The sequence below is a fragment of the Melanerpes formicivorus genome, unplaced genomic scaffold, assembly GCF_026170545.1.
Source record: "Melanerpes formicivorus ecotype bairdi unplaced genomic scaffold, bMelFor1.0.p_v2 SCAF_33, whole genome shotgun sequence".
NCBI classification, from domain to species: domain Eukaryota; kingdom Metazoa; phylum Chordata; class Aves; order Piciformes; family Picidae; genus Melanerpes; species Melanerpes formicivorus.
Window position 1 is genome coordinate 7,137,295 of NW_027142385.1, and position 24,053 is coordinate 7,161,347.

The following is a 24,053-nucleotide window of genomic DNA, read 5'->3' on the forward strand; positions in this document are numbered from 1 at the left end:
TCTCCAACCCAGCAGGACATCTCCAACCCAGCAGGACATCTCCAACCACAGCAGGGCATCTCCAACCCAGCAGGGCATCTCCAACCACAGCAGGACATCTCCAACCCAGCAGGACATCTCCAACCACAGCAGGACATCTCCAACCACAGCAGGGCATCTCCAACCACAGCAGGGCATCTCCAACCCAGCAGGACATCTCCAACCCAGCAGGACATCTCCAACCACAGCAGGACATCTCCAACCACAGCAGGACATCTCCAACCCAGCAGGACATCTCCAACCACAGCAGGGCATCTCCAACCCAGCAGGGCATCTCCAACCACAGCAGGGCATCTCCAACCCAGCAGGACATCTCCAACCCAGCAGGACATCTCCAACCCAGCAGGACATCTCCAACCACAGCAGGACGTCTCCAACCACAGCAGGACGTCTCCAACCACAGCAGGACATCTCCAACCCAGCAGGACATCTCCAACCCAGCAGGGCATCTCCAACCCAGCAGGACATCTCCAACCCAGCAGGGCATCTCCAACCACAGCAGGGCATCTCCAACCCAGCAGGACATCTCCAACCACAGCAGGGCATCTCCAACCCAGCAGGACATCTCCAACCACAGCAGGACATCTCCAACCCAGCAGGACATCTCCAACCCAGCAGGACATCTCCAACCACAGCAGGACATCTCCAACCACAGCAGGACGTCTCCAACCACAGCAGGACATCTCCAACCACAGCAGGACATCTCCAACCACAGCAGGACATCTCCAACCCAGCAGGACATCTCCAACCACAGCAGGCTGCCCAGCAAGGCTGACCTTGGATGTCTCCAGGGATGGAGCCTCCATCACATCCCTGGGCAGCCTGTTCCAGCCTCTCCCCAGCCTCCCTGTGGCAGAACCTCCTCCCTAGGCTGCAGGTCATCACACCTCAGGAGGGATAACCTCCAGCCCCTGAATCCTGCCCTGTAGGCTGGCAGGGCTCAGCTGCTGCAGCCCCTGCAGTGCAGCCCTGTGCTCACCAAGCTCTCACCCACCTGCAGCAGCTGCCTGAGCCCCTGCCCAGCTTAGCAGCCTGGAGCCTTCTCTTCCCCAGAATGAACAGCCCCAACCCAGCCTGTCCCCTACAGGGGAGGTTCTGCAGCCCTCTGAGCATCTTTGTGGCCTCCTCTGGCCCCTCTCCAACAGCTCCAAGTCCTTCTTGTGGCTCTTGGGGGCTCCAGAGCACAGCCCTGCAGGAGAGGTCTCACCAGAGGGGCAGAATCAGCTCCCTCTAACCTGCTGGCCACTCAAATCCCTCCAGCAGAGGACTGCAAAGGCCAGGGCTGTCCTCTAGCCTCGCTTGGAGGCCAGGAACAGCCTTTCCCAACACCCTGAGAGTGAGCTTTCCACAGCCAGCCACATCATTATTTGTTCTCCCCCCTCCCAGAGCACTAAAGCAGCAGAAGCCTCTGCTCCCCAGCCCAGCAGCTCTCCATCACTCAGCACCCCCACGCCAGATCCTGCTCCACATCCATTTCTCAGTCTATTAGGCAGAGTTATTCTCTCACTCTGTGTTTGGATACTTCCAAAGCCATTACCATCCCTCCCAGGCACATCCATCATCAGCCCTTCAAGGCACCCTCCCTCCCCCCCCCAAAATCTCTTTTCCATGCTGCTGCAGCCTGCCAGGCTCTGTTCTTCCACTCTGCTCTCCTCCATCCACTGAGAGACATTTCAGCAAGTCCTGAGCCCAACCAGCTCAGCAGGTGGCAGCCTGAAGAGGTGCTGATTGTTTTCCTCTCAGGGGGCAGTGGGGTGAGGGCTGCAGCTCAGCACAGCTCTGATCTCTCTCTGCCTGGCTGGAAATGCCAAGCTGGGCTCCAGGCACAGAGCTCCACCCAGAGCTGGGGGTGCAAGGCACCGCTGGACAAAGCCCTGAGGCCTTGGGAAGCTGCAGGGGGGAGCAGCTGGAGCTGTCTCCTTAGCTTGGAGTCCCCAGGTGCCCTGTCACAGAGGTGCATCCAGCCTGGTGCCAGCCCCCACCTTCACTCCATGATGCCCCCCAGCACCCTGCAGTCACCAACCTCCTCCTGCCTGGGCCTGGAAATGTGCCCTGTGCCATTTGTCCACATCTTGCTTCACAGAACCATGGACTGCCAGGCTGGGAGGGACCCCAAGGGTCATCTGCTCCAACCTTTCTAGGTGGCAGTGGAGCTGAGATGAGCTGGCCCAGCACCCTGGCAAGCTGAGCCTTGAACTGTCCAGTGGAGGGGACTTCCCTGCTTGCCTTGGGAGATGATTCCAGAGTCCAACTGCTCCCAAGGGGAACAATTTTCCTCTGGAGTCACAGAGCTGTCAGGGCTGGAAGGGACCTCAAGGCTCAGCCAGTTCCAACCCCCCTGCCATGGGCAGGGACACCTCACACTAGAGAGGAGTTCCCACAGCCATGGCAATTGGACTCTGTGGCTCTGAGCAGCCTGATCTATCTCCTTAGGACCTACCACCCCAACAGGGACCACACACTCCCCCCAAATACCCCCCCCCCAAATCCCCCCAAGCAGCAGCTCTGCTGCATCCCCAAGAGATGTGGATGATGATGATGATGATGATGCAGAGAGCAGCATCCCTGCCCCAGCCCAGGCTGAAGCAGCCCCAGGGCTGTCCCTCAGCCCAGTGTGGCTGCATCCTGCCCCAGCACTCCCCAGTTAGGGGAAAGGATGTGGCCAGCTGAGGGATGGAGATGGATGGCCCTGGGGAGTGGCTGATTCCTCCCTTCCAAGAGGAGCAGAAGCTAATGGATGAAGCAGGGCCCTTGGGTTTCCAAGTGCCTCTGCTGCTGCTCACTCACTTTGCTTTTGCCCATGCCCATGAGCTACTGCACAGCTGGTGAGGGGTGGGAGGAAGGCCCTGGTGAGCCTGAGCACTGCCTCACCCCAGCCAAGGCAGCCAACAGCTCTCAGCTAAAGCAGATTGCCCTTGAACTGGCCAGGGGTTGGTTTGCTGCCTGCCCAGAGTGGAGGCTTTGTCCCTCCCTGCTTCACCCTCCAGGCTCCAGAGCCCTCTTACTGGCCACAGAGCTGTGGGATGGAGCAGGAATCAGAGGGTTGGTTGGGTTGGAAAAGACTTTTTCAGCCCCTTTTCAAGTCCAACCCTCCACCCAGCTGCTAGGTCACCACTGAACCATGTCCAGAGCCCAGGGCATGGCCACTGGGGGACCAAAGAGGCACTGCCAGCCCAGCTCCACAGGGAGGGACCAAGGGTGCTTGCTGGTGGAGAAGGTATCCAGGATGCAGGAAGCAGCTCCAGGCTGGCTGGAGGACGTTGAGACATCCCTGCTTGGGCCAGCAGGGCCCTGGGAAGCTGCTGGATGAGCTAGCCCTGCCACCCTGCCCTCCTGCTGCATGACTGGGGGGCAGCACAGCCCTGAGTCAGCTGTGAATCCCCAGCACCCATCAGATGCTAAATGCAGCACTTGGTGGCTGGGGAAGAGGAACCAGAGTGCACAGAACAAAGAGTGTGGCAAGTCCTGGCTGCCAGCAAAGTGTCACTGAAGCTCCCACACAGGCCTGGGGGGCAGGGGAGTGGTTCAGGACCCATCCTGGTGGTCTCCAGAGCAGCAGGGCCCAAGATGAGTGATGGAAATGAGGGAAGCACTGCAGGGAAAATCCTCCCTTGCCAACCAAACCCAAGCTCAAAGCCAGCAGATGTGGCCCCACATCTGTTTCCCTTCAGCCTTGCAGCCCCCCAAATCCTGCAGATGCCCCAGCACAGTGCTCTGAAGGGTTTGGGGCCATCAGGCTGAGGAGGCAAAGGCAGCCCAGAGCCCCCCAGAACTGCACCCCATGGGGCAGAGAGCCTGCCCTCCCCTTTGCCTTCCTCCTCAGCGCTCTTCATCCCCCTCAGCTGCTCCCTGTGCCCCCTCCATGCTCACCTACCTCTTGTTTCTTTTTCTTCAGCTCTGGTCTGTGCTGAAAGCCTTTCCCCAGGGTGGCTGGGCTCTGTCCTGGGAAGTGCCACTGCAGGGATGGGTTTGGTAGCACATTAAAGGCTGGCCTCGGGAGGATGGAGACTCCCTTTTGGCCAGGAGTCTCCTGGAGAAGGCAAGGGGTGATGGGGGCAAGCCACTGCTGGGGAGATTCCCACTGGACTCCAGAGGAAAATTGTTCCCCATGGGAAGAGCTGGGTGCTGGAATCACTTCCCAGGGGAACTGTTCCCCATGGGAAGAGCTGGGTGCTGGACTCACCTCCCAGGGGAACTGTTCCCCATGGGAAGAGCTGGGTGCTGGAATCACCTCCCAGGGGAACTGTTCCCCATGGGAAGAGCTGGGTGCTGGACTCACCTCCCAGGGGAAGCAGTGGGCAGCTTGAAGGCTCAGCTTGGCAGGGGGCTGGGCCAGCTCCTTTCAACTCCACCATCACCTAGGAAGCTTGGACCAGATGACCCTCGGGGTCCCTCCCTGCCAACCTGGCCCCCTGGGATTGGTGTGGTGGTGTGTGTGGGGGGCAGGGCTGGGTGAAGGCTGCAGGGCAGCCTCATCTCCCAGTGCCTGCTGCCTCTCTGCCCCCTCCCAGTTCCCTGCCCAGAGGCTGGCTGTGAGCCCACGAGGGGCAGATTTCTGAGATTAGGCAACGCCAGCAGCCTCTCCCCTTTCACTTTCTGCTGCCTCCTTCCTCCCTGGCCCCACAGCAGCCCTGAGCAGCCAGCAGCAGCACCCAGAGCGCGAGGGGCAGCAGCCCTGGCACCACCATGGAGCCCAGTGCCAGGGAGCCCCTGGTCAGGACGGGCAGCTCCTCCTACCAGACCTTCCCAGGCAGCACCAGCAAGAGGCTCGACAAGGAGTACCTGAGGTGAGGGCTGGGGCTGGGCTGGGCTCTCCCTCTCCCGGGAGCACTGGGCTGGGAGGCATTGGTGCAACCATGGAGCTGGTTTGGTTGGCAGAGGGCTCTAAGATCATCAGCCCAACACCACCATGGCCACCAAGCCACATCCCCAAGTGCCAGGGAGAGCTCTTCGGGCTGCTGTCGTTGCTGAGTTGCCTTCAGGTGGGGTTTCACCCTGCCCAGGGTGGGGGAGCCCACCTGGGAGAGCTGCAGGTGGGACTGCTTTGGGGCACTCAGCTCTCACAGGGGCATGAAGGTCCTGCTGGTGGGCAGGGTGACCTCGACCTGCTTGCTCTCTCTGACTCCCTGATGGAGGGAGGTGGGGGTTGGTCCCAAGGCACAAAAGGACACGGTCTCAAGTTGCATCAGGAGGGCTTTAGGCTGGACATTAGGATCAAAAATCGTTGCCCAAAAGGGTTGTCAAGGCCTGGCCCAGGCTGCCCAGGGCAGTGCTGGAGTCCAAAGCCCTGGAGGTGTGGTGCTGAGGGCCGTGGGTCAGTGGTGCCCTGGCAGTGCTGGGCTCAGGCTCAGGCTGGATGATCTGAAAGGTGCTTTCCACCCAGACCAACTCCCTGGCTGCAGGAGAGGAACTCACTCCCTGCTCCTCCAGGACAAGCTGGCTGGGTCCCTGGTGCCCCCCAGCTGCAGCTCCTGCTTTTCCCGGCTGAGCCCACTGAAACCCACCCAGCACGGAGGGAAAACCCTGGTGGTGCCCGAGGGGAAAGCCTCTCTCCCCGCACCGCGCTGAGGAGCAGCTGCTGCTCCGCCGGGAGAAGCCTCCCCCCCAGCGGGGCTGTGCAGGGCCATCCCCTGGGCGAGTCCCCCCGGGGGTGGCACAGGAACCTCGGCAAGGGCTGGAGGAAGCCGCAAGGCAGAGGCAGGGCTTCTGCCGGGGCTGATAAGTGAGCCCAGGCCGTCCTTCTCACGCCACCCCTCCCTCAGGAGCCTGCACAACGAGAGGCTCTACCTGGCCGTCTTCGCCGCTGTCCTGGGGAACTTCAGCTTCGGCTTCGCGCTGGTTTATCCCTCCCCTGTCATCCCTGCCCTGGAGGCTCACCCCGACCCGGCCCTCAGGCTGGACCAGCACACAGCATCCTGGTTTGGGGTAAGGAGCTGAGGTTGTGTCCGCGCCAGGAGCGGGGCACAGAGCTGGGGGGGCACAGAGCTGGGGGGGCACGCAGGGGGAGCCCGGCCCCACCAAGAGCCCTCTGCTTGTGCCCCCGCAGTCGGTGTTCACGCTGGGAGCCGCGGCGGGGGGCCTCAGCACCATGCTGCTCAACGATCTGCTGGGTCGCAAGCTGAGCATCATGTTCTCGGCAGTGCCCTCGGCCCTGGGGCTGGCCCTGCTGGCTGGCGCCCAGGGCTTCCCCATGCTGCTGCTGGGTCGCATCCTGACCGGCTACGCCGGCGGCGTCACCTCCGCCTCCATCCCGGTAAGGCGGCGCGGGGCTGCCAGGGGGGACAGGGCTGCGGCTCAGCCTGGGCAAGAGAAGGCTGCTGGTCAGCCTGGGCAAGAGAAGGCTGCTGGTCAGCCTGGGCAAGAGAAGGCTGCGGGTCAGACTGGGCAAGAGAAGGCTGCGGGTCAGACTGGGCAAGAGAAGGCTGCGGGTCAGCCTGGGCAAGAGAAGGCTGCGGGTCAGCCTGGGCAAGAGAAGGCTGCGGGTCAGCCTGGGCAAGAGAAGGCTGCTGGTCAGCCTGGGCAAGAAAAGGCTCCGGGCAGAGCTCAGAGCAGCCTCCCAGCGCCTGAAGGGGCTGCAGGAGAGCTGGGGAGGGACTTTTGTAAGGGTCCTGCAGCGAGAGGGCAAGGGGGAGAGGGTTGAAACCGGAGCAGGGGAGACTGAAACTGGAGACGAGGAAGAAACTCTTCCCAGGGAGGGTGGGGAGACACTGGGACAGGCTGCCCAGGGAGGATGTGGCTGCCCCCTCCCTGGAGGTGCTCAGGGCCAGGCAGGATGAGGCCTTGAGCAAGCTGGGCTGGGGGGAGGTGTCCCTGCCTGTGGCAGGGGGTTGGAACTGGATGAGCTTGAAGGTCTCTTCCCATCCAACCCATTGCAGGATTCTAGGCTGACCTTTGAGGGGTCCCTTCCAACCCAATGCATTCAGTGACCTCAGTGCTTTCTGGAGGCATCAGGCAGAGCTCCAGGGCTGCAGCTGGGGGGCTGGAGGAGGGAGCTGTGCAGAAAAGGGAAGGCAGGTTCCCCATGCCTGCCCTGCTCCCACCAGCAGCTGTTTCCCCTTGTGTTTACCAAACACTGACCTCACGTTGCATGCAGAGGGGAAGGCAAGGATTGAGTAACCCTGGGGCATGGCTTCATGGTGCTGGGAGCCTTTGTGCTGCTGGAGAGCTGCTCCCACCCCAGGGTGAGGCAGTGGTGCCTGCAAGGCTGTCCTCTCCCCCTGCCAGGACCAGCCAGGCTCCCACCACAAAGGGCACTTTGGGTTTCCCCTGGCCCTGGTGGACATCTGCAAGGTGCCAGAGGCCAGGTTGTGGTGGGGATGGCTGTGGAGGGGATGGCTGTGGGCTGCAGCTCTGCTGAGTGTGTGTGGTCCTGCTCCAGGTCTACATCTCTGAGATCTCCCACCCCGGGGTCAGAGGCATGCTGGGGGCTTGTCCCCAGCTCATGGCAGTGCTGGGCTCCCTCATCCTCTACGCGCTGGGCAAGTATCTCCCCGAGACCTCTCCTCTTCCTCACCCAGCTGGTGGACCCCTGCCCCTTGCAGCCAGCTCACCACCCCCAGGGGTGGGCAAAGGGGGGCTGGAGAGGCTCAGCCATGCACAGCCCACCCCTGTGTGTGTGCTCTGAGGGATGAATCCACAACCCCCCTGGCTCCGTGGCTGGCAGCATGCCTGCAGACCTGGGTCCTGCTGAGCTTTCAGCTCAGCCTTTCCTCCTCACTGAGATGCTCCAGGCCCCCCCCCCCACACACACACCCCAGCATCTCTGCAGCCTCCTCTGGACTCTCTCCCTCTCTCTCTTGAACTGGGGACCCCAGAACTGGGCTCTTGCTGCAGCTGTGGCCTGGCTGGGCTGGAACTTCCCCAGAGTGCCCAGCTGGAAATGCTTCTCTGCTGAGACAAAACCATGCCAAGTCTCTTTAGCTTTGCTCTTTTTTTGCCCCCATTCTCTTGCTTCAACCAAGTTTTGGGGGTGCCCAGGTGCAGACAAGGGCAGGACCCTCCCCTGAGTGCTTTCTGCTCCTGACTGTGCTGCTCTGCAGGACTGGTGCTGGACTGGCGCTGGCTGGCCGTGGCAGGGGAGGTGCCTGTGCTGATCATGATCATCCTGCTCTGCTTCATGCCCAGCTCCCCTCGCTTCCTGCTCTCCCAGGGCAAGGAGGGAGAGGCCCTGCGGTCCCTGTGCTGGCTGCGGGGCAGGGACACAGACTACGGCCGCGAGTACGAGCAGATCAAGGACAGTGTGAGGAAGCAGGTGAGGAGGCTCAGCTCCAGCAGGGGCAGCCTGCAGAACCCAGCCTCCAGCAGGCAGCCCCTGAGCCACCTTCTGGGTGCTGTGGTGGCGTGGACAGGGCACTTGGGGACAGGGCTGAATGCCCACGGTGGGCTTAAGAGGAAGCTTTGACTCAGCGATCTTAAAGCTCTCTTCCAACCAGGCCAGTTCCAGGATTCTGTGCCCCCCCAGAGGTGGTAACCACCCTGGCTGTCTGGCTTTGTCCCCTCCAGAGCCAGAGGGTTTCCTGTGCTGAGATCAAGGACCCCTTCATCTACAAGCCCATCCTGATAGCAGTGGGGATGAGGTTCCTGCAGCAGCTCTCTGGAGTCACCTGCATCCTCGTGTACCTGCAGCCCATATTCAAGAAGACCTCTGTCATCCTGGTGAGCCCTGGGGCTTGGGCTGTGCTTGGCCTCTCCTGTCTCCAGTGGCGGAGCTCAAGGCCCCCAGCCCTCTGCAGCTCCAAGACCCCAGCTGTGGAAGTCTCTTTCAAGGCACTCTGCAGCAGAAGGCTGAGCGAGGCTGGGGAGCAGGACCGGCCCCACTGCCTCCCTGCTCTCCTCTGGCCTCTGCCTGCAGGAGGAGAACTTGGCAAGGGCAGCAGCCAGCACCAAAGCAACACCTGCAGGAACCTGCCCCTGGCTCTCCCATCTCAGCTTCCCCACTGCTTTTGTGCCTGCAGAGAGCAGAGTATGATGCAGCCCTGGTTGGCTTGGTCAGGCTCTTCTCGGTGGCCATCGCTGCTGCCTCCATGGACAAAGCTGGGAGGAAGATCCTCCTCTTCGTGTCAGGTGAGTCCCTCCACGCTGCCCTGGAGGGCAAGCTCTTGCCTGAGGCTTCCCAGGAGCCCTGCAAACAGGCAGGAGTGGAAACTTCAGCCACACAGGCAGGGACTAGAGGAGCTCTCTCTCCCTTGGTGGTGGCTCAGCTCCTGAGCGGAGACGTTCTGGGGGCTCAGTCCCTGCCAGAGAGGGGACCACCCACCCATCCCCAGGGGCTGGGTCCCCCAAGGGGACCACTCACCCATCAGCCCCCCTGGGCTGCTGCATCTCTCCACAGCTGGGGTCATGCTGGTCTCCAACCTGACCATGGGGCTCTATGTCCACTTCGAGCCAGCTGCTCCGAACGGCACCGCGGCCAACGAGACCCTGGGCAGCTCTGCCAGGCTGCCTGCTGAGCCAACTAACTACATCACCCTCATCCCCCTCCTGGCCACCATGCTCTTCATAATGGGTAGGTGCAGAGAGGGAGCCCAGCCCCCCCAGCACAGGGCTGGGGGAGGGGCACATTGCTCATTTGAAGGAGGGTGGTATGGAGCAAGGAGTTTGGGCTTGGGGGTGGAAGGCAGGCAGCTGGCCCTGGAAGAGCAGGAAAGGTGGCAGCTGAAGCCACTCTGGGGACTGACTGAGGACTTGGCACTCTGAAGACTGAGTCACTTTGAGAGCATGACCAGGAGGGAGTGATGGCTGGTGGGGGAGCAGGACAGCACTGCACAGGGGCTCCTCTCTCCTCAGAGGGCTTCAGAGCCTCACCATAGCCCTCCTCCTGCTGCAGGTTATGCCATGGGCTGGGGCCCCATCACCTGGCTGCTGATGTCTGAGATCCTCCCTCTGAAAGCTCGTGGGGTGGCCTCAGGCCTGTGTGTTGTGGTGAGCTGGCTGACAGCCTTCACCCTGACCCAGTTCTTCCTCCGAGTCGTGGTGGGTACTGCCCCAGCAGCGCGCCCGGCAGCTCCTCCTCACACCTCCTCTCACGACTGCTTTCTGTGCCACTCTGCAGGATAGCTTTGGCTTGGAAGTGCCCTTCCTCTTCTTTGCTCTCATCTCTGCTGGGAACATCCTCTTCACAGGCTGCTGTGTCCCAGAAACCAAAGGCAGCTCCCTGGAGCAGATCGAGTCCTTCTTCAGGACTGGCCGCAGGTCCTTCATGAGGTAGAAAGCCAGCACCAGGGCAGGCCACACGCTCCAGGGCAGCCAGGGAACACTGCTGCAGCTGGAGCTGGCCACTGGAGCTCTCTGCAAAGGCAGGGGGAGAGGTGGCAATGATCTCCTCACTTGGGATGTTGCCAGCTGGAGCTTTACCTTCTCCTCCCAGCACTCCCTCTTGCCCTGTGGGGAATGTGCCCAGGGGAGGTGTGGGAGCAGGGAGCCAGTGCCAGGCTGGGGACAAAGATGTCCTGGTACATACAGAAGTGTGGCTGCAGGCCAGAGGCAGACCACGAGCATCCCTTGCTCAGCAGCCACCAAAGCAGCCCAGGAGCCTGAGGGCTTGGCCAGAGCTGGCAGCTGTGACCATTGTGCCACAGTCCATCACCTAGCTGCAGGAATAAAGCAGTTCTGCCTCCAAGCTCAAGCTGTTGAGTGAAGCTTTGCAGCAAAGGGTGGGATGGGAGAAGCAGAGCAGGACTGTGGCAAGGGGGCCACAAGAGCCTGAAGCTTCCCAGGTGGGTCTGGTGTGCTTAAGGGCTGTGAAAGAGGCAGAGCCAGGTACAGGGTACAAAAACTGCCAGGTTTTATTGCTCTACACCCACACAATTACACAAGGAGCCTAAGGAACAAGACCAAGTGCAGCTGACAGAGAGAACAACCAAGAGGAGCAAACATTCAGCTGCAGTGCAAGTGGTCCCCTGCAGGAGGGACAGGGGGGGACACTCACAGCACCTTCTGCTCAGGGGATCCTTCCCACCACAGGGTTTTACTCATCCCCAAAGAGGAAGGAGGCTGCATCTCCACCACTGCTGTGTGTGGAGCCTCCCAGCTCCACCCCTGGGAGATTCCAAGTGCAGAGTTAGCAGCAAAGCCCCTCCCTGGCAGTGGTCCAGGCCAGCTTGGCTGGGGCCAAGGGGGAGGAGTCCCTGGTGGAACTAGATGGCCTTCAAGGTCCCTTCCAACCCAACTCATTCTCTGACAAATTGCTCTTCCCCCCTTGTCTGGTGGCTCTGCAAGATTCAGAACTCCTTACATGTCTTTTTAGAGCCCAGCCCAAGGTAAAACACAGCTGCAGGAGGGGGAACCAAAGGCCTTGCAGAGCACCACATCCAACCTCACTCCTCCCAGAAAGGGCAGCACGACAAAGGCTGAGCTGGGAGATGATTTCTCCAACCTCCTGCCATGCAGCTGGCACTCCAAGGGCTGCTGGAGAGGTTTGTGGCCTGGGCTAGCCTGGCAGAGCTGCCCCAGCTCCCAGCAGCTGCCAGCTGCTCTGCAGATCCCCTGCAGCAGGAGAGGAGAGAAGCACCTCAGAGAAGATGAGCTTCATCAGGGGATGCATCCAAAGCAGGCTGGGAGAGAGGAAGAGACTTGGGCCAAAACCACAGGGGAAATTCCCCAGCAGCTTTGACCTCTGCAGCTGAGAGCCATTTCCAGAAAGCTGTGCAGCCCTGGCTGGAGCCAGGCTGCTTCTCAGCAGGGCCTGAGGAGGAGAGCTCTCAGGAGCCTCTCTTTTCCACTGACCTCCTGAGGATCAGGCTCTGGCAGCCCTGGGCTAGAGCATTCTCTTTCCCACATGGCTCTGGACCAGCTCTTGATTTCTTCAGCTCTCTGAGAACCTTCCCTGAAGGCAGGGAAATGGTTTTGGTTTCCTGAGGTGGGGGGAGGAGGAAAAAAAATGACCAAGATGAATTGAGCTTCCCAGGGCTCAGCCTCAGGAGGAAATGCCCAGAGAGGAGGTGAGGTTGGGCTCTTCAGGTCCTGCAAGGAGCTCCCTGGAGGAGCATTCTCTGAGTGATCTCCTTCCCTCAGTAGAGGAAGGCTGAAGGGCACTGAGAGGCTGAGAAATCACAGTGGCTCTTTGCAGAGGTAGCATGGTCTCTTTATTCACTGCACACACACACAGAGTCCAGTTGGTGCTACAGAATCAGCTCCTGCCCAGGGCAAGGAGGTCTGGGCATGCAGCAGAGCCTGAGCCTCTGCTCTGCTCTTCAGGGCCCAGTGGAGCTGCTGTGCACAAGTGCTGCCAGCCCCATGGTCGAAGGGGAGAGGGAAGAGCTGCCCCCAGTGCAGCTGCAGCTGGGGATAAGGGCAGAGCCCAGGCAGGGAAGGGTGGAACCATCCACTGCTCAGGGCATGTGCTGCCAGCACCCACACCTGGGGGACAAAACTTCTGCCCCATCACCTCCCAGGAGGCCTCTCCAAGACCTGCCAAGCAGAAGCTCTGCAGGAGGGACCCTGGGGCTCAGCCATCCAGCTGGGGTGCTGCCAGCAGGGCTTGGGGGGAGCCTACTAAAACCTCCAGAGCAGGGCTTTGTACTTGCTCCGTCCTCACACAGCTCCAGGCCCCCTGGGGGTGCCTCTAAACACAACTAACAACCACCACAGGCACATCAACCACTGTGAGGCTTCTACCCTGGAGCTCCCTTCTATCTCCACAACAAACAGACAGACAGACAGACAGTCCAGTTCCTGGCCACAGGGAGGGGAAGCCACCCCCTAGGTGTCACCACATCCCTCAGAAGCCATGGGTGCTGTCACCAAGCCACACCTGCAACAAGGACAGCATCTGCCTTGCTTTCAGCTGCATCACAAATCCCCCAGGAGCTTCATCTGCAGGGGCACAGATCTGAGCCTGGAGCTGGAGCATGGAGCTGAGGCAGCTCCTGCTGCAGGAGGCACAGAGGCACTGAACAGACCTGGGGGGGACTGCAAGCCCAAAGGGAGCAGCTGGGCCTGATGATCTCAAAGGTCTCTTCCAGCCTCAGCAGTTCTATGGTTCTGTGGTCATGGCCAAAGGCTCCAGCTCAGCTAAGAGTCCCTGAGGCCCATGTCCAGCACAAGTGTTGGGCTCAGAGCTGAGCTTTGCAGCCTGGCAGGGCTGGTGCAGCCTGGTGGCAGCCTGGCAGGGCTGGTGCAGGCTGGTGGCAGCCTCATGGCAGCCTGGCAGGGCTGGTGCAGGCTCTTTGCAGCCTGGCAGGGCTGTTGCAGGCTGGTGGCAGCCTGGCAGGGCTGGTGCAGGCTCTTTGCAGCCTGGCAGGGCTGGTGCAGCCTGGTGGCAGCCTGGCAGGGCTGGTGCAGGCTGGTGGCAGCCTGGTGGCAGCCTGGCAGGGCTGGTGCAGTCTCTTGGCAGCCTGGCAGGGCTGGTGCAGGCTGGTTGCTTGCCTTGGCCACAGAGTCAGCCCCAACTGTCACAAAACTCAGCCAGACAAAACTGCTGCTGCCCAAGGGACTTCTGGCCTTGGTGCCAAGGGAGCAGAGTGGTCCTGTCCATGCCCTGTCCATGCCCTGTCCATGTCCTTCAGGTGACCTGGAGCAGCTACTTGCCCCAGGGACTGCTGCTGGTCTATGGCATTAGGGGGGTTGGACCAGATGACCTCTAAAGGTCCCTTCCAACAAGCAGAGGCAGCCAGCAAGGGTCTCAGCAGCTCTCTGCTTGATCAGTGTGGGCAAGGATCAGCCACAAGTGTTCCTCTCTCAGCTCTGCTCTGCCTTTGGCCTCCTGTCCCTAAAGCTCCTGTGGAGCTGCTCCCAGAGCAAAGCAGTCACTACCAAAGACATCAGTCTGCAGCATTCCTCTGCTAACCACTACCTAACCCCAACCCCCCCTGAAAGCAAGGCAGATGTCCTGCCTGCTGGGCTGGGCTCTGCTCTTGGACCACCCAGCAAAGGTCCTGCACAGGGCCAACACCTCCAGCTCCAACCAAGAGCATCTGAAGCATTCTGTGAGCTGCAGCCTGCTCCCCCTGCAGCCTCCCACCCCCACAGCCAGGAGCTTGTGGTCCCTGCACACACACACACAAGGCAGGGCAGTGCCCCATGGGCTGCCTGCAGCAAGAAGGAGCAGCCCAGAGCTGGAGACTGCCAGAGCAGGACCTGGATTGAAGCAAGCTGCTCCTGGGCTGCTGGTGCCTGCCCTGTGTCCCAGACAAGCTGGTGGCAGAGTCCTGGGGGAGGAGGACTTAGCACAAAGTGGCTGCCCAGCATCCAGCTGTGTGTAACTGAACCCAAGCCACCTTCCTGAGTGGTGTAAATCCTCACACCTCCCTGAACTCCAAGCAGCTAACATCAGCTGGCCTCAGCTGGCAGCTTAGCTCCCTGAGCCCCAGGGAGGTGCTGCATGTGTGCCCAGCAAGCCCCTTCCAGCCCCTGCCCCAGCCCAGGCTCTGCCAGCACCGTGCTGGGGACACTCAGCTGCCACCAGCAGACACCACACCAGCAGGGAGAGCATCTCCTAGGGACAGCCTCCCACCCAGCACTGCTCAGCAGCCACAGGCAGCACCCAGCCTCCAGCAGCGTTTCCCAGCCCACAGCACGGCCCCAGGGGGGACCACACAGTGTGGGTGGCAGCAGGAGCTCAGCCTCCCAGGGCAGGAGGGGAAGGACAGGCTGCAGCCCTCAGTGCCCCTGCTCCCCACAGCTGCTGCTGCCTGCCCTGGCTGCTGAGTACAGACCCCACTCACAGCCCAGGGCTCCTCCCTGAAGAGGGGAGACACCAAACTCTGTCAAGCCAGAAGACGACAAAAGGGTCAAAGGACAACACAAGAAGGTCACAGGACAACACAAAAGGGTCAAAGGACAACACCAAAGAGCCAAAGGACAACACCAAGGGGTCAAAGGACAACACAAAAGGGTCAAAGGACAAGACCAAGGGGTCAAAGGATGACACAAAAGGGTCAAAGGACAACACCAAGGGTCAAAGGACAACATAAAAGGGTCAAAGGACAAGACCAAGGGGTCAAAGGATGACACAAAAGGGTCAAAGGACAACACCTTCCAAAGCATGAGAAACACTCTGAAGGCTGAAATAGGATTTTACAGCACCCCAGGGCTCACCCTGGGGTTGGAGACCTCTCCCCCCACCCCCCAGGGACATGAAGCAGCCCTTTGAAGGACAGGATTCAGAGCACTCCTTCCTCCTACATCCAGGGAAACTGAGTCCCATCCAAAGGCTTAGACCACTAGAAATAAACTCTTGCCCCTTATCCTACTCCACATTAGAAGCTGTTGTGTAAAACCCCAATAAATTAACCCCAGCCCACCCCAGCAGAAGTCACAATGAGGAGAGGGAGACCTGGGCTCAGTGAGTTTTGTCCTGCCTGATACAAGGAAAGAGAAACCAGGATGCAAAAGCCACCGATGGAGCCTGGGGTGAGGGTGCAGAGACATCCCAGCTGCCCAGCTCCAGGCCTCCCTGTGCCTGCAGTGGAAGGATGCTTCACCTCCCCAGACAACAACCCCTCCAGAGGGGGTCCCCAACACCACCAGCCCAAAGGATGGACCAGCCAGAAGCAAAGGGCAGGCCCCTGGTGTGGAGGGATGGGTGGTGCAAGCAGCAGCAGGTGCAGGGAGTGAGAGGTAAGAGAAGAGAGCCCCAGGCTCACAAGAGAAGGATGTCCTTGCACACCAGCAAAGCATCCCCCTTGGCCCCAGCAGCAGCATCTTCTGCAAGCCCTTATTTCCCTCCTGCCCCAGCAAACAGAGGGAAGCAGAAGCAAATTCCCCTCAGTGAGACCAAGTCATTCACTGTAATTCAAGTAGGTTGCAGGAACTACCTGAGGCTGCATCCAGAGGAGGTGGGGAGTGTGCTCTGGGGGTTCCAGGCTGTGCCCCAGCACCTCTGGCAGATGGTTCTTGTATCTACATGGGGTTGGTGCTGAGGTCTTCCCCCATGCATCAGTGCCTGTGCTAGAGCAGCCTCAGGGGAACAAGACCCAGCTTAAGCATCACCATCTGCTGCCAGACCCTGGCTTGGTGATCAGACCTGGGAAACATGGCCTGTGCAATGGCAGCTGACCCCCAGGGTGTGAAGCCAGCAGCTCCCTGAGCCCCATGTGAGACCAGCAGAGAGGCAAGGAGCTGGCACCTATGCCCTGCCCACGCTCAGCCCACCCAGGAGCAGCTGCCCTGGCTGCCTTGTCCAAGGCAAGGTTACCTGATCAGCCTTGCAGAGCAGCCAGCACAGGGCCAGCACCACTACAGCAAAGGAGAAAACCAACCCCAGACTCCATGAAGTAAAAGCTAGGAGGACTGTGAGATGTCTGGGTGAGGGTAGAGGAGGAGAGAGACCACCACACTGAGGTCTGGCTGCTGGTGAGAGAAGAGGGCAGAGCCTGCCCCAGCCCCTGAGAGCTCCACTCGCTGCAGTGTCCAGGGACATCATGGGCTAAGGGAGAGGGGAGTGGGGAGAGGGGAGGGCAGAGGGGATCTCCACATCTTCACCATCTGAGTGTCCAGCTCAACTGCTTCACAGAGCCTGTCCCTCCAGGGTCCCTGTCAGCTTCTCCTCATCCAGCTGCTTCTGCTGCTGCTGGATCCTGGCGTAGGTGATGGCATCTCCCCTGCGGAGACAAGGGACAGTGTGGGCATGCCAGCCCCTGCTGCCCACCTGCTGCACCCTGCACAGGGGCTCCCAGCCCGGGGGGTGGGTCCCTCTCGTACCAAGGGGTGCCAGGAGAGACAGGAGATGTGCTGAACCCCACCAAAGCTGCTGCCTGTCCCCAGAGCTGGCTCCATAAGTCCAACAGCTGCAGAAGAGAGCTGGGACCCACAGCTGAGCTCCCAGGGAACTGCTTTGACCCTCAGCAAACCTGAGGAGGATTTGAGATCCATGGAATGGGTTGGGAGGGACCTTAAAGCACATCCAGATCCAACCCCCTGCCACGGGCAGGGACCCCTCCCCCCAGCCCAGGCTGCTCAAGGCCTCATCCAGCCTGGCCCTGAGCACCTCCAGGGAGGAGGCAGCCACAGCCTCCCTGGGCAGAGGGATGGTGGCAGGGAGATGTTCTGCAGCAGCATTTACACCTGGAGGTGTGGTTAGTGCAGAGAGGAGAGCACAGGCTCAGGGGGGCAGGTGGAGGTGAGGCTGGAGGCCCTTGGCCTGCCCTCCCCCAGCAGGCAGAGCTCTCTTACTTCTTGCCCAGGGCGGAGAGGCCGTAGAGCACTCCGGTGCCGAAGGCGACGGCGTTCCCGAAGAGCGTGGTCAGCGTCAGGCTGAGCATCACCGGCACCACGGCCATCCTGCAGCAGAGAGGCAGCCCTCAGAGCCAGGCTCTGCTCCCCATGCCTGCAGGGATCCCCCACAGGCTGCCCACAGGCATCCCAACCTGTCCCCCCCAGGCTGAGCCCCCCGGGAACAGCCTGGAGCCCCAGCAGACCCGAGGAGGATTCATAGGCTCATAGAAGGGGTTGGGTTGGAAGGGACCTTCAAGCTCAGCCAGCTCCAGCCCCCTGCCAAGGGCAGGACACCTCCCACCAGCTCAGGGTGCTCAAGGTCTCCTCCAGCCTGGCCTTGAACAGGGAGGACACATCCACAACCTTCCCTGGGCAGCCTGTGCCAGTGGCTCCCCACCCTCCCTGTCAAGCACTTCTTCCTAATCCCCAGTCTCAGCATCCCCTGCTCTAATTGCCACCCCTTGTCCCTTGTCCTGTCACCACAGCCCCTTAGGAAATGTCCCTCCCCAGCTCTCCTGTGGCCCCCTTCAGATCCTGGAAGGCAGCTCTAAGGTCTCCCCAGAGCCTTCTCTTCTCCAGGCTGAACTTCCCCAGCTCTCTCAACCTGCCCCTCTAGGGGAGGTTCTCCAGCCCTCTGACCACCTTTGTGGCATCCTCTGGACCCTCTCCAGCAGTTCCTTGGCCCCAGAAGTGATGCAGTGCTCCAGGTGGGGTCTCAGCAGGGCAGAGCAGAGCGAAGGGGCAGAACCCTTCCCTTGAGCTGCTGGCTACACCTCTCCTGATGCAGCCCAGGACAAGGCTGGCTCTGGGCTGTGAGCACACACCACTGCCTCGTGTCCCAGCCTCAGCAGCACAGCCCAGGAGGAGGTTCCTCACCCACAGTAGAAAGCAGCTTTGTGCCAGGGCCGCAGCCTGTCCGCCCTGGCAGCGACGGCGTTGGCGAACTCGATGAACTGGCAGCAGAAGGGAGCCTCACACAGGAACAGCACAAAGGCATTGAGCCTCCAGAGAGAGAGCAAAGCAGAGTCAGCCCCATGTGGCCCACAGAGAAGGTCAGCCGTGCCCCCCAGCCCCTGGGGACCTCTGCTCCCTCCCCACCCACTGCTGGGTGATTCAGGGAACGGGTTGGGTTGGAAGGGACCTTAAGGATCATCCAGTTCTGACCCCCTGCCGTGGGCAGGGACACCTCCCAGCAGCACAGCTTGCTCAAGGCTTCATCCAGCCTGGCCTTGAACACCTCCAGGGAGAGGGCATCCACAGCCTCCCTGGGCAGCCTGTGTCAGTGTCCCCAGCCCTGGGCCCCCAGACTCAGTCTGGGTGAGGGCATCCCAGGATTTACCTTGAGAAGAGCCCAAAGCCAGCACCTCCCCCCCCCATGGAACAAGGTCTGGCAATGCACAGACCCTGAGGGACATTTCCCTCACACCCAGTGCCCAAAAGCAGGGCAGCTCTGCCCCTTGCCTGCTGAAGCTCCCCCTCCCAGCACAGAGACTCTGCTCACATCATCCAGATGCCAGCGGCGATGTTCAGGGGGTTGATGGTGACACAGTTCCAGAGGCCAGCAAAGGCACAGGCTAGAAAGCAGAGAGGCTCTCAGTGACCACCCAGAGCAGCCCAGTGCTCCCCTTCCCAGCTCTGCCCTGCACCAGGACCTTGCAGCCACACCAGCACCATTCTGCTCTCCTCTCTTTTGGGCTGTTTGTAGAGCAGGGGCTGCCCAGAGGAGCCCCTGCCTGGGCCAGCACCTCTGGGCACTGCAGAGCAGCCTCTGCAGAGCAGCACAGGAGGGGGGGTGGGAAGGTTTGCTGGCCCTGGGGAGGTCTTACAGCCTCTCCTCTGCCTCATTAAACTTGCAGAGAGCTGCTGGCACTTGATACAGCCCCAAGCCACCGACACCAAAGGGCTGCTGCTGCTCACCTGGAACCTGAGCCCATGGCAAACCTCACCCTGCAAAGCCCAGCTGAAACTGCTCAGCCCTTCCCAGCTGGCTGGGGGTGAGCAGCAGCACAGGGAGGAGCAGCAGAGCTCCCCTGGGGCTGGGTGTTCCAGGTGCCTGCTGGTGCTTTGCTAAAGAGGTCTCTGAGCAGAGCTGCTGTGAGCAGCCACAGAGACCAGAGAATTGTTTTGGCTGGAAAAGAGCTTTCAGATCATCAAGCCCAGCCCAGCACTGCCAGGTCACCACTGAACCATGGCCCTCAGCACCACATCTGCACAGCTTTGACACCCCTTGAGGGATGGGGACTCAGGAAAGGACATTTCTGGCACTTTACAATTAGAACAGCATCCCCAAAACTCTGCTCAGAAGGTGGCCAGGGCTGGGGCAGGCTCCTGCCTTGCTGCACAGCACAGCAGAGCATAGAGGTCCATCCACAGCTGCAAAGCTGGGCTGCACCAGAGAGCCATGGGTGGAGACCAGCTGCCATGCTCTCTAAGCAGGCTTTTTTTGCCTCCTTTTGTTCAGTCCAGCCAAAGAGAGGTTGTCCTGTCCTCCAACAGCCCAAAACCAACCCTTGAGGCCCTGCAGGAAGCTCAGCTAAGCACCCAGCCCAGCTGCCAGGGGACCAATGACCCAGCAAGCCTGAGCTGAGCAAGTGCCCAAGTCAGCAGGAGCAGCAAGCAGCAGGGAAGGGCTCAAAGGTTGCTGATGGCAGGGACACAGAGCTCGGTGGTGGCTGCCAACAGCCACAGGGATAACGATTGGGTGACCTTCAGTCTCCTCTGCAGAGCAGCACACCCCACAGCAGCCAGCTCCATCCTTCTGCCACCGGGCTGGGATCAGCTCCTGCCTCCCTCAGCAGCCAGCAGGGGCTGGAGCTGCCAGCCCAGGGACTTCTGCCTTGCAAACCAGAGGCCTGGTTGAAAGTGCAGGTAATGGCTTTAAGCTGGAGGAGGGCAGACTTGGAGTGGAGATTGGGAAAGAACTCTTGACAGTGAGGGTGGGGAGGCACTGGCACAGGTTGCCCAGGGAAGGCTGTGGATGTGTCCTCCCTGGAGGTGCTCAAGGCCAGGCTGGAGGTGTCCCTGCCCATGGCAGGGGGCTGGAGCTGGCTGAGCTTGAAGGTCCCTTCTGATCCAAGCCATCCTGTGGTTCCCTGGGCCAATGCTCAGTGGCATGCCAGCCATGGCCCACAGGCAGCTCTGCCATTTGTTTCCCTGCTGTTCCACCCTGACTCCCTCAGGAAGCACAAATAACTGGGAGCTCAAGTGGTGGAGGGGGGAGAACACACCACCCCACAAAGGCTCTATTCATGCCCAGCAGCTGGTCAGTGTCCTCCACACAGGCCTATTTTAGCTCCTGGAGCCTTTTGCAGAAGCCACAGACTCTCCTTGTCCTCTTACAAACAGGAACAGGAGGGAGAGAAGGGACTTGGCCAAGGTCACCAAGCCAGAAACGGATCCTGCCTGTTGTTTGTCTTGGTTTCTGCTCCCACCCCTGGACCTTTCTGGCCTGAGGAAGCTGTGAGCTGCAGGTGCCTGCACGTGGTAGATGCTCTCTGCCAGCCTCACCTCCTCCAGCAAACTTTCTCCTCCTTTCTGCAGGGAATTGTTTACCCTCTGCAGGGAACAACCCAGCCCTGTAGCAGCACCCCACACCAGCTGCTCCAAATCCCTGTAAGCGACTTCTGCTCTTTCACAGCAAGCTCTGAGGGCAGCAGCAGCAGACTCCAGCCTTGCCCTGCTACCAGCCACCCCTTTCCCAAGCTCTTCACCTTCACCAAGGGGATGCTGAGCAAGGAGCAATCCTGAAGAGGGCCACTGGAGGGTTGGCTCTTTCCACAGCCCCCCATTTCCCCTGCTCCTAACAGGAGTCTGTGTCTCATGCTGCCTGAAGAGCCTCCTGCAGGGGACTGTCAGGGCTACAGAGCAAGTGGACTCATGGAATCACAGAATGCATTGGGTTGGAAGGGACCCTCCAAGGTCATCTTCTCCAACTTCCCTGCAGTCAGCAGGGACACCTCCAGCTTGAGCAGCCTGCTCTGCTCAGGGCCACATCAAGTCTGACCTTGAACACCTCCAGGGATGAGGCCTCCACCCCCTCTCTGGGCAACCTCTTCCAGTATTTCACTCCCCTGACAGTGAAGAGCCTCCTCCTAATGTCCAACTGCTCCAGTTTCAAGCCATTGCCCCTTTGGCCTATTGCTACACAGCCTTGGAAACAGGAGTCCTCCAATCCTGTCGAGGTCCTGGCTCCTCCAACAGCTTCTTCTCCCAGACTCACCCAAAGACATAAAACTCTCAGCTGTGCTTTAACAAAAACCCAAGTCCTGAGCAGCCAGAGCTGTGAACAAAAGGTTGGGGGAAACAATCCAAGCACAATTCAGCTGCTTTGAAACAGGAAGACAGAGCCAAAAACTCATCTTCGAGGCTTGCCCCTTGTAAGCCACTCAAGAGCTGCCCTGGCAGGGGCTGAGCGATGCCTCCAGCCTGAGCCAGCCCTCCCCAGCTCTTCGCCCTCCATCCCTGGCTCCCCCTGAGCTCTGCATGGAGCAAAGGCACGGGGGGGGGGGGGAAAGAAGCGTGCAGCCCCAGCCCGTGGGAAAGATGCTGCTGCAGTGAGCCCTGAGCTGGGAGCTGCACTGGAGACAGGTCCCAGCTGGCCTCCTGGCCGCCGGCCGGGAGCAGCGGCGCAGAGGCCCCAGGCGGAGCGCGGCGAGGCCAGGACGTTTCGCCCCAGAAGAGCAACTCCTGCCCAATCCTTTCACACCTCCAGGTTTTCAGCACCTCAGCCATAACCCGGTGAGAGCAGCACAAGCTTTCAGCAGCCCAGCCAAAGGAGGGCTGCAAGGAGCCCGCCTGACCGCACCGTGCTCTCCGGGGCTGGCTCCCAAAACCCCAGGGGCTTCTGCAGGCAAGTCTGGAGGCAAGGAGGAGAGAGGGGAAGGGGGCAGGGAGAGAGGGGGCTCAGCAGCCAAAGGAATAAATCAGGGCTGAGTGCAGTGGCTGAGCAGCACTCCGGTGTGACTAGAAGTGGTGGACCTGAAGCTGAAGAAATTCTCCATCCTGTGCTCTGCAGGGGCTCAGCCTCAGCGCTCGTAACAGTCCCTCCTGCTTTTAAGAGCTATTAATCTCTCCACAGAACGTAGCAAAACAGCACCACAGGACAGGCTGATCTCTGGCAAAGTTGCAAAGACTCTTTTTTTTTCCCTGGGAAAAGGGTTTCCCCCCTCCCCCCCCCTTCAGCAGCAGGTAACAGAGAGCTCAGCCACAGTCCCTGTGCTGCACGTCGGCTCCTCCTGTCTGCGAGACTGGACCCCCTCAAAACACACAACACAGACCCAGTCCATTAAGCCCTTCAAAACAACCCCTCCAAAAGCTCCCCCAAAACCACAGGCAGGCTCTTTGCAATCCCCAGGAGGAGCAGGAAACATCCCCCAGCATTCGAGTTGCAGGAGCACACAAACACCTGAGCGCCGAGCAGGCTGAACCAAACCCCCCCACAGCTCCTCTCCAAGCCCCCCAGCCTGACCCTGCTGAGCACCCCCAGTTAAACCATCCTCAGGCTGACCTGCCCACACCCCTCCTGGAAGGACCAGGGGCTCAGCTGCTGCTCCCACCCCTTCCAGGAGCCGAGAACGACTTGCAGGTCCCCCCCAGGACGTCCCCCTTCCCTGGTGCCAGAGTTGAGCAGCACGCAAAGCGCATCCTGGCTGCGCCAGCTGCCACCTCCCCTCTTCGGGCACGGCCAGGACTCTTCCATCCACCCAGCCCCAGTGTCTCAGGGCAGACACAGCCCCATAAGCCCAAGGGATTGTCATGGCCATCCCCCCCCCCCCCTCCCTGCACCAAGGTGACCCCAAGAGGAGGGCAGCAGGCCCCGGGTGGCATGCAGGAGGGACCCCGGGGAGCGGGCTGGGCTGGCAGGGAGGGCGATACTTACACAGGCCCCCGGTGACCCCGGCAATCCGGCAGAGCCACCTGTACCACCAGGTCATGCCATCAGCACTGGAGGAAGCTGCTGCCTCGGGGGCTGCTGCTGGGAACTGCTCATCCTGAGAGCTCATGGCAGCCCAGCTGCCGGGGGGTCAGGGGGGCAGCACCACGCTCCCCTCCCGAGCGCCAGCGGCGCAGGATGTGTGCCCACACCCCCCACACCGCCTCCGGGTCACGCTCTCGGTGCGGCCGACCCTGGAGGCGCTCCCTAAAGCCAGCCTGGGGGCTGATGAGTCTCCCCCTGCACCCCCATGGAAGGCCTGAGGCCCCAGCAGCCCCTCCAGGGCTGACAATGGAGGGTCTCTGCCCGCAGCAGCGATGCCAGCGGCTGGGGAGCTCCACGTCTGCCTGCGTATTGCATTGTGGGTCCCCTCCTCCAGCAGGCAGGGCTTTGATGTCACTCTCATTAAAAGCCTGCTGGGCAGAGTCCATCCTGTACATATTCATAAGCAGCCACACAGGCATGGACCCCAGGCCTGGGGGGGCTGGGGCGGGGGGGGGCACCCGAGCTCCAGTCCCGCTCCCCTGGGTCGTCATCCAGGCTGGCAGAGAGTGCTGGGAAGAAAGGGAAAGATGAATCTGGGGATTAGTGTGGACTGAACAGCTCTGCAGGGTGCTGCCCTCCAAAGAAGAGGGACACACTCCCCTCTAAAGGAGTGCAGTCAGGGGGTTCTCCCTAAGAAATGGGGGGAGCTGAATGGGATCAGATTGTCCTCCCCGATAAATGGGAGGAGCTGAATGGGATCAGGTTATCCTCCCTAATAAATGGGGGGAGCTGAATGGGATCAGGTTGCTCTCCCTAATAAATGGGGGGAGCTGAATGGGATCAGATTTTCTCCCTAATAAATGGGGGGAGCTGAATGGATTCAGGTTGTCCTCCCTAATAAATGGGGGGAGCTGAATGGGATCAGATTTTCTCCCTAATAAAT

The 24,053-nt window shown here is 60.6% G+C and overlaps 2 protein-coding genes across 4 annotated transcripts; one reads left to right on the plus strand and one right to left on the minus strand.

Annotated features, from left to right (window-relative positions):
* Positions 1-4,685: 4,685 nt before the first annotated feature.
* SLC2A6 (solute carrier family 2 member 6) lies at positions 4,686-10,657 on the plus strand. 2 transcript variants are annotated; one of them, XM_068155608.1, is made up of 10 exons: positions 4,686-4,826; positions 5,802-5,964; positions 6,086-6,292; positions 7,418-7,517; positions 8,079-8,290; positions 8,542-8,694; positions 8,994-9,102; positions 9,371-9,544; positions 9,866-10,011; positions 10,091-10,657. In XM_068155608.1, exons 1-10 carry the CDS (start codon positions 4,726-4,728, stop codon positions 10,244-10,246), a joined length of 1,521 nt encoding a protein of 506 aa, XP_068011709.1. In that variant the 5' UTR covers positions 4,686-4,725; the 3' UTR covers positions 10,247-10,657. The 2 variants fall into 2 exon arrangements, with proteins under 2 accessions (XP_068011709.1, XP_068011710.1); XM_068155609.1 differs by lacking the exon at positions 8,542-8,694.
* Positions 10,658-10,800: 143 nt separating this feature from the next.
* On the minus strand, positions 10,801-23,465 carry CACFD1 (calcium channel flower domain containing 1). 2 transcript variants are annotated; one of them, XR_010989514.1, is made up of 6 exons: positions 23,072-23,465; positions 18,695-18,767; positions 18,070-18,195; positions 17,152-17,259; positions 13,333-16,580; positions 13,270-13,291 (listed from the first exon to the last, which is right to left on the minus strand). XR_010989514.1 is itself a non-coding variant. In XM_068155910.1 (5 exons), exons 1-5 carry the CDS (start codon positions 23,193-23,195, stop codon positions 16,487-16,489), a joined length of 525 nt encoding a protein of 174 aa, XP_068012011.1. In that variant the 5' UTR covers positions 23,196-23,465; the 3' UTR covers positions 10,801-16,486. The 2 variants fall into 2 exon arrangements, 1 of the variants encoding a protein (XP_068012011.1); XM_068155910.1 differs by having other exon boundaries at positions 10,801-16,580.
* Between the last annotated feature and the right edge of the window lie 588 nt (positions 23,466-24,053).